Genomic DNA, 9,173 nt, shown 5'->3' with positions numbered 1-9,173 from the left:
TGACAAGTGATGACGCGTGTTAATTTATTACAAAACACATTGACACTGACAATATTTTAAAATACCTCTATTTTCCTGTTGTTTTAGTGTTTGCTTTCTCTTCACAGTGATTCAATATGAACAAAGTTACTACTGCTGAACCACTGAGGTTTACAAAAAGGAAACAAAAAAGCACAGACATTTACAATCATTTGACTTCAACCCACACAAATACCAGAACAATAATATTAATAAACATCCGCAAATTGAGTAAAAAATAGATTTTAATCTTTTAAATACAATATTTTGGAATACAAATATTGATTTGCTCTTTACTGTACTTATTACTATCGACCGTTATCACTAGTGTTACTGTTGAGGTTTGATTTACAGTATATGAATATACAGTAAAATGTGAAAACAAACATTTTGGTAAATTCTGGTATTGCTCATTTACATAAATATACACAGACACACAAAAACACCTAGCCATGAATTTAATTTATCTCTCAATCATATGTTATGTTCTAAGTCTGACAGACAAAATGGCTTTATATAATGCTTACCATTATGAAAACACTACTGTAATATCATCATTATATTAGAGTTATTATTGACACAAACATTGACATATTTTACAGCTGTCTTTGAATGGACCCACTCATTCATGGTTATGTACACAAATCATGACATCCCAATAACCACTTAGGAGAGACATTAACTCCTGTGTATAAAAGAAAAGAAAAAAAACTCCTATTTTAGCTTCGATAAACGGATACAGATTGAATAAAAAAAAAATTAAACCAAGTTTATCGAAATATCCCAAAATTCCCTTAACAGGCCAAACTGGCGGTATTTAGAAGAAAAATCTGAGAGAAAGAGGAAGTTTTGCAGTGATCAACACATATTAGTGCCTGAAATCTGCAATATTGTCAAAGAAAAAAAAAAAGACACAGGAATATAATGTCCACTGGCTTTCATATGTCTTAAAGTTAGTACTTCAACCACAAAAAGAGTAATCTAAAAAAACAATTCAATACAAAGACATTTTATAACATTCTCCCAAATGAATTGATTTATTTCAATACCAAACCTGAGGCCAAGCTTCATAGTGTATATGGAAAACCAAAAACTAAAATCATGCCATGAGCACAGAATGATCATCCAAAAGGCCTGAATCACAATACGTCTCCTCAGTATTTAGGACTAAAACCCAGATTGAAACTAGTCTTGAGCTGAAAATATTATAAATATCAACCATGGAAGATTCTTTCCATCTGCGTATATGATGTGTATTTGCAGTGAACCACTTTCAGAGCGCTCATACAATCATTGCTGCAAACAACATACAGTGAAAATCACCCTAAAAATGTGGCGTCACCTTCGAGGTCTGACTCTGTACATCAGTGGTTTTCAATTTTAGTACTTACATCGGCCAAAATGGCAACTGGCTTTTCTTCCTCCTGTTTTCATGTGTAGAATAAATAAAAGGTAGCTCTGAACGGAGTATGATTGCATATAATACCAGACGAGCGTCTGCAAACAAACAACTATGAGGAGACTACGCAAACACATCTTAAAAGATCCCAACGAAGAGTCACGAAGCGACGGCTCTGGTTGAGCCCATTTCGTGAGGCTTTCCAATTTGCATTTAATGTTGCTCTGCACCACAGAGGCTTTCAGTTTCACGGAACAACCTCAGACGGAGACTGTCCGGCTGCGTCCACGTATAAATGGAGGATAACAATAAGGAATATGAGCTTTCCTCTGAATGAATGAAAAATGTCTCCAAACGACTGACTCCAAATGGCTCAATCGGTCACAAGCAGGCCAGTGTCATCTGAAGAATCGAGGACGTCACCGGAAGGTCCCATGGCGTCCAAACAAATGATCACAGCAAAAAAAAAAAAAAAAAAAAAAACTACAGTAGTGGCCTACAGGAGGAAAAAACTCCCCGTTTACCCTGATTTAGACGCACTGTTGGTTCAGTTCAGCATTTATAGTACCCACAGTCTCATGTTCACACAATCCATATCCCAAAACGATAATGTTAATCTTTTAAAACAAATAGCTTTTATACATAGGACGGCCTGGTTTTCTTGGAAATTTTCTACAATAATAATAATAAAAAAAAAAAAAAAAAAGTCTTTGTTATGCAACTACTCCAATAGTAAATTTAATTTCAAAGCAGGACGTGGCAGGGCAGCGTCTCGTTTTTTTTAAAAAATGTCTGACATCAAATGGGTTATGAAATCTTTCATATTGCTTACCGTAATATGATGTTGCAGTATATTTGCAGTACCAGTGTACACCAGTAAACTAAGGTTTGTCTCTCCTCCAGTAAGTCTTCACTTATGTTTTGCATATTCCACAAAAAGCTAGCGGGACGAAGATAGATAGCACTTGTAGTATGGCGAGTGCATTGTAAAAGACATTAACTTTACACAAGTGCCTTTTATGCACCAGTTTAAGGAGAAAAAGAAAGCTTACTCGATTATAATTGTAGCGATAGTGACTGTTTCGGTTGCCTACTATCAGTAAAGGAGGAGATATCACTGAATCGTATGATTCAAGTAAGAGTTCATATTGCTGCAGTCTCAGTAGGCGCCCTTGGCACGTAAATTTCTCTGAGTTTACAGTAATGGTTAGCTCCTAGAAACACTTATCAGGATGGCCGTGAAGTGACAGAATGAATTACACGTTTGTCTGTGGTTCACCTAACACTGACATTTAGAAATATGAAGTGTGTGTGAACTGACCCAAGCCTATGTTGACATGGTACCCAGTGAAATCAAATGAAGGAGGAGGATTGGATGTGAAAGACCAGTACTGGCGGACAGCTACAAAGCGTCTTCTTCATATTCAACCCAAAAAAGTGTTTTCTTTTGGCTTTTGTAGCCCTTGCACACACAAAAAGACTTTGGGCAAGTTTTTTTGCCCTTTTCTTCATCCTTCATCCATCTGTCATCTATTCTCTAGGGTGAGTCCATCATGGCCTCCAGCATCTCCAGAAAGAGTTTGTGCATAGGCACTCCGCCACGGGTCTTGATGCTGTAGAAGGTGGTGAGAGCCCGGCCGGCGGTCTGCCTGAGGAGGGGCAGGGTGAGGAGGAGTCGTCCGGCACGCTGGGGGTCTTCGGGGCGTCGCTGGATTTCTAGCTCCAGCAGAGCCTGATGCAGCAGGTCCCGTAACTTCTGCACAGCCTCCATGTCCTCAATGTACACCGAATCTAAAGAGAGGGGAAGAAGAGGACGAGTGTTTAGGGCTCATATCTAAATAAATCTATTATGTCATTCTAGCAATTGTGCCACTTTGCAAAAATTTGCAAATAAAACAAACATTTCTTTACGAGAACAAAATAGTCACTTCCCTAGAAACTAGTACAAAATAAAAATAGTAACTACTATGGGTATAAAGGACGGTACATGTATTCGTCATGCAGTTAGGCGACAAATACAGTCAGCCACGGGCGATCCACACTCCGATCCAGAAGGGGGCGCACACAGTAATGCAACGCTGTTTGATAACCGCCACAACAGGAAAAAGAGCAAAAGTACAGCGCGTACGCAAATGACTTGAACACTTAAAAACAAAGTCCACTAGGTAGTGCGCATGTGTCGAATGTGTCTTTCTGTGCTCATGGACAAAGGAAGATTGAAAGTCTTGCGTACTCAACTGCGTGTGAAAAATTAAGTATAGGTGGGTTCAATGTGTAAATTTTAGGACGATCTATAGACAGATATGCAATATAATATGCATAACTATGTTTTCAGTGGTGTATAAAGACTTTACATGTTGAACCGTTATGTTTTTATTACCTTAGAATGAGCCATTTCTGTCTAGATACACCGCGGGTCCCCTTACATGTTAAGTCACCATCTTCCATTGGCATGTTTCTACAGCAGCCCTAAAAGGACAAACTGCTCCACAGAGCACGTTCGATTGACTAGCTACTCAGATGACTACATTTGTCCCGTGTTGGCCACGTTGCTTCTCTATATTGCAATTCGCAACCTCACCCCTAGATGCTGCTCAAATTTACACACTACAACTTTATGCCTGTGGCTGACTGCTTTGAATGTTTAAATATAGTTCAAGTGGAGCAAATAGTAACACTCCTAATGTACAAGATTTATTTCTCATTATTCTGTTTATTTTGTACTCTTATAGCACAAGATGCTTTTCAGTTTTGTAGCCGATTGTTACCAAGTACCATTTGTTTTTTATCAGCCCGGCAAAAAAATATGACCTAGGCAAGAGTGAATTCTATTTACTGCTTAGTGCTTAATACACAAAAAGGAGCCTGTACTGTACTGACTAGAGGACTAAATGTTGCTTGTTGGAACAAACTGTGATTTGCACTACTGTCTGTTCAAAATAAAATCCAAAAGATACCTAGCATTGTGAATTACACTAGTTTAGGGTTCAATTCTCTCTATTAACTAGTTACTTATTAGCATGCATATTACTAGGATATTGTCTGTTGATTATTAGTAAGTATAAAGCAGATATTAATATTCTGCATGACGTTATTCTACATCTCTTAATCATTCCCCATACCTAAACTTAACAACTACCTTACTAACTATTAATAAGAAAAATCATACCGAACCGTGACCCCAAAACCGAGGTACCAAATTGTGACTTTTGTGTAGCATTACACCCCAAGTAACTACTATTGAAACCACTTTTATTGAAAACTGGAAACTGAAATTTGGTCGCAGATGCTTTATCTTGAGTGATGTGTCAGACCATTCCATGAAGTTATATTAGTGGTCATTTTGGCATATCTAAATGACCAAAACAATATTTTCTTTTCTTCTCAGGGTGAATTAATGCATTTCCATCCATTTCCATAGTTTATGTGAAGACCTTCTAACTGAAATAAAACATCAAGTGAGTGTTTACATTTTTGATGTGCATTTAGGACATTTTTTTGTATCTTAGCTTTTTCATCCAGCTACTTCATGGATTATCCCAAAATTTGCATAACATTACGTAGATGTAAACCCAAAAGATATTGGCTAGTCGCGGAGACATTTGACCACTAGAGGACCTAAACATTACAGATTTACCTCATGGCTGAATTCAAAGAACTATATCTCAATAGGTTGTTTGCAATCACGTGGTTCTGGTGACGCGCGAAATACCGATGGAGGGCAAGCAGTTTAAATTAGAATGGAAGAGATGGAGAAAAGTCCTTTCTGTGCTGGTTTAGAAAGGTATAAACAGAAAATCACAACATATGTTGGACGTGATCTTTATGTTATGAAGATGAGCAACTTTTCCACTGAATTGAAAGACTTTCCTGCCATCGAGGAGGTAGATATAGAGGATCGTGAAGCTGCCGTCACGCCGCGTTCAGTTCTAGTCTGGGTTTGTTTACATCGCGCTGCCTTTCTACTAGTGAAGTTAGGGCAGTATTTTGATTTTCTGTCGCGATTGTGAAAAATGTCGCCATTGTAGGTCATTTATGCTGAATCGAGAATCGCAACAGGAGCTCACGTCATCGTTCAGGGAAAAAACTGGACGTGTAATACAATTGTTGCCTTTTATATGTGTAAAAACACACTAAGGGAAGCTGGTTGAGGAGGTGAGGGGAAGACGCCGTATCAAATCTAATAATGTCACTGATTTAACCCACTGCATATCACCCAATAAAATAATCACATAGCTGAGTGTTTTTGAAAGTGTTGTCTTTGTTGTTGAATCGACTTCTGTCAGCTTGTTAAACATTTATTTATTTGGACATTTTCTGCCATATGATGGCTGAAGCAGCAGCGCGTGACACTGTTCTCATGGTAACCAGATCAACACTGTGAACGGAATACTACAAAACTGAAGTGAAAACACCAAATTATCATTCAATGGGATAAAATAGCTTCTCTTCCCTGCAAACGATACCATGAAGAATGTGGATATTTAACCAAGTCAAAAACAAATAAGGTAAGCAGGTATCCATATTCATTTCAGTATCAGCAGACGCAAAATGTTATTAAAGGCGACAACTTTTAAAGGTAAAAAATGATATAAGTTATAAAAAACTGTATAAGTTATGTAAACAATATAAAAACCTTCTGGGTTCTCGATTTTATCGATTTGAGCAACCATAAACGACGCAAAACATACGAATTTTGAGTTTTTGATAGGATTCCTATATAGAAAAATCACTCCCTGCCCTCCAGACTTATTCGCGCTGCTGCTGTGACGTCATGTGCAAACAACCTATTTACTGCATTCTTTCTGAATAAAAGTACGAATTTCTTTTTGAACGCTTATGTAAGCATAAGCATATGGTTTTATATTTTAAAATTTATTTTTTATTATTATTATTATTTATTAATATAAATCCCTTGACATCACATCCACGTTTGAAGAAATTGCATGCCCCAAGTCCAGCTTTACTGCAAGAAGCGGTTACGAACGCAGGTATGGAACAATTAAATAAATCTGATACATATAATATGAATCTTGTGCTAATTATTAACTGTTGGCACATGTGCTAAAGGTCACTGACCCATGGATAAGTCTGTTGGTGGGGGTTAATATTTAGCATGTACACACAGATATGTGAGGCGTAAGGAAGAGGTTTTGGGTGTGTTCAAGATTCAAAGCATGTGACTCCCAGTATTTGCATAACAAATACAGATACTGTGGGTGAAGCAGATACGGGGGTTGAATTTATTATTTACAGTAATCAAAAGTTTCATGGGTTCTTCCAAGTGGGGGAAGAATTCGTACAATCAGACAGTGACAAGACAGGCACGTTTACGACGCAAAACAGAATACAGTCTGGTCTTAATTACCGGGTGACTCAGTCAGGTCACGCGGGTTTTGATCAGAGGGTAACCAGTCGGTCAGGGAACAAAAATAGAAGCGGAATGGATGACTCATTAATAGGAAAATCTTGACAGGAAGCGCACCTGAGTTGGTGAGCGCGATGGCCTTGAGCATGACGAACTCCTCGCGGTCCAGCTGCAGGGCCCTGAAACGGCGTGCGAGCTGGCTGATGGCGGCATTGAGTTCGGTCAGACCGGCCACACGAGACATCTCCTCATCCAGCACGAAGTCTTCAGCAAACACCACCTCGTCCTCACAGCCGAGAGAACGGTATGCCACCCCCAACACCAACACCTCCAGCCACACCGACTGCAGCACGGACATCTGGTCAGCCAGTGACAGAGAGAGGAAGCCTGAATGAGGGAGGGAAAAAAAACAAAAAAACAACATGCTTAAAATGGACAAACACAGATGGTTTGTTTTAAATCAATGCAAAAGGTTGGTCAAAAAGACCTGCCACAGTCTATGATGTCAGTAATATTAATCAAACTTCTTTTAAAATGACATGAAAAAGAAAAATCACAACTGTTTACTGAATAATTATTTTGGAAAAACGTAAGTAATATTTGCTTAATTGACATTAGTATTGTTATACGTTTTAAATACTATTGACGTATTTTTTTATATTAAACTTATTTTCCTTTGGTATGAAAGTGGTGTTGAGATTCTGCATATATGTGAAATATGAAAGAGAAACTGCATTTGAAATATTAATTCAATATAGTAATGATGTGAAATTCCAGCACTGTTGGTAAATTTTGAAAAGCATATGACAGATGTCACCACCTTTACCTCAAAGAAATTGGCATTTTTTGCCACTCATTTACATAAAGTTGAACATTTCTCATCTTTTTGACACTGTCAGCACTGTCAATCCCACAATGCCCTGCGCAAGCCTCCTACAGAGACTAAGAAAGTCCTGCTCATCTCAGATCTAGTGGACACTCACAGTAAGAGATGTGTTGAGACTGAGAGCAGGATGAGAGTTGTTGATGATGAGTACAGAGACACAGTGGACACTCACAATAGTGCTCTAAAATTAGAGGTCTTGAAAATAGCCAGAGACTGACAAAATCGCTCCTTCCAAGACTGAACTCGGACAGCAATTAGGAGAAAAGTCTTCCACACTCTGACTGTAGCTCTGACTCGCCTGCTCCAGTTCCCTTCAATTATAATCTTTCTTTAGGCACCTGTTCTTTGCAGGCAGGTGTGATTGATCAGCACTTTCCAGCAGTGCAGAAATGTGAGAACCATCAAATATCATTGATTAACAAGCTGCTAACTGTTTTCTAGCTGGCATTGTCATAGCCTTCTGAAATGTTAGCCTGTTATCAGCACATAGACCTTAATTGTGCAGCGCCATCTTTGATTTTTAACAAGAATGAAAGCGAGGTTGTGAGGGGTAGACAAACATCTTCTCAGTGGGTTGTACTGTTATTTTTTGGATTGTTCTGCTGATGAAACACTGCAAAAATATCTTTCCAAGAAATTTCAGTAGACAAAAAAACCCAGACATTATGAGCTGTGGAAAATTATAAGTGATCTAGGAGCTTTCTACAGCTTTTTCCAGCGGAAAACACAAGTCTATGCCTCACAGCCTTGCTTTCATACCTGTCATGGTGCTGCTCTAAATAAGATCTATTGGCATCTGATCAGCTCTCCTTCCAAACACAAAGTATATAAGTGGTATTTGGCTAGCAAGTAACACTTTTCCCAGTAAAAAGCATCAGTATAGATCACAAGATCAAGAATTTGCATGAGTAAACAAGTACTTTTAACCACAGAGGAAAAGAGGATATTCAAAAGAATATCTGCTACTCTTAGCACAGATTGCAGGGGACCTTTGCTACTAAAATTAGTACTATTATACTAAATTCTAGTGGGGGGAAAATGAGCCAATCATAAGATCTGTTCCAGATTGCAAATGTTCAGTTGCCACAATCGCCACTGTCTGACCAATGTAAAGCAAAAACCACTGTCTTTATGTTTTACATGCCATTTATCTGAAATAGATTAAGCCATAATAATAGACCAGACCGCCATGAAAAAATAGCAGGAAATAGACTAATTAAACTAGCACCAGAATAACAGCAGAATATACAATATACAGTTTCCTTCTAATCTCCGCCATATCACTTTAAAAAACAGCATTTTGTGTAGAATTAAAATGGGTCTAATATATTTTATGGTCTGTGCCGACTCACGCATATAATCCGCCCTGTGCTTTCATGTCTCTGGACCGGAGCAGACCGTGTGCATGTGAGTGGCTCGCGTGACACTAACGTGAAACCAGACTTCATTCACCCCAATGGAAAGCATATTTACACTGTCTGAATCGTTCCCTATCCCCTATA

At 38.4% G+C, this 9,173-nt stretch overlaps 1 protein-coding gene across 3 annotated transcripts in view; it reads right to left on the bottom strand.

Moving 5' to 3' along the window:
- Window positions 1-9,173, bottom strand: part of esrra (estrogen-related receptor alpha) — a 25,400-nt gene continuing 16,227 nt past the window's right edge. For all 3 annotated transcript variants that reach the window (XM_048165174.1, XM_048165173.1, XM_048165176.1), the window contains 2 exons: window positions 6,903-7,172; window positions 1-3,208 (listed from right to left, as the gene is read on the bottom strand). In XM_048165174.1, the coding sequence (XP_048021131.1) occupies window positions 2,955-3,208; window positions 6,903-7,172 (524 nt within the window). In that variant the 3' untranslated portion in view covers window positions 1-2,954. The remainder of the gene's footprint in view (window positions 3,209-6,902; window positions 7,173-9,173) is intronic.

Source organism: Megalobrama amblycephala, linkage group LG18 (assembly GCF_018812025.1).
Source record: "Megalobrama amblycephala isolate DHTTF-2021 linkage group LG18, ASM1881202v1, whole genome shotgun sequence".
Classification (NCBI taxonomy): Eukaryota; Metazoa; Chordata; class Actinopteri; order Cypriniformes; family Xenocyprididae; genus Megalobrama; species Megalobrama amblycephala.
This window is presented reverse-complemented; position numbering and strand designations above follow the sequence as displayed.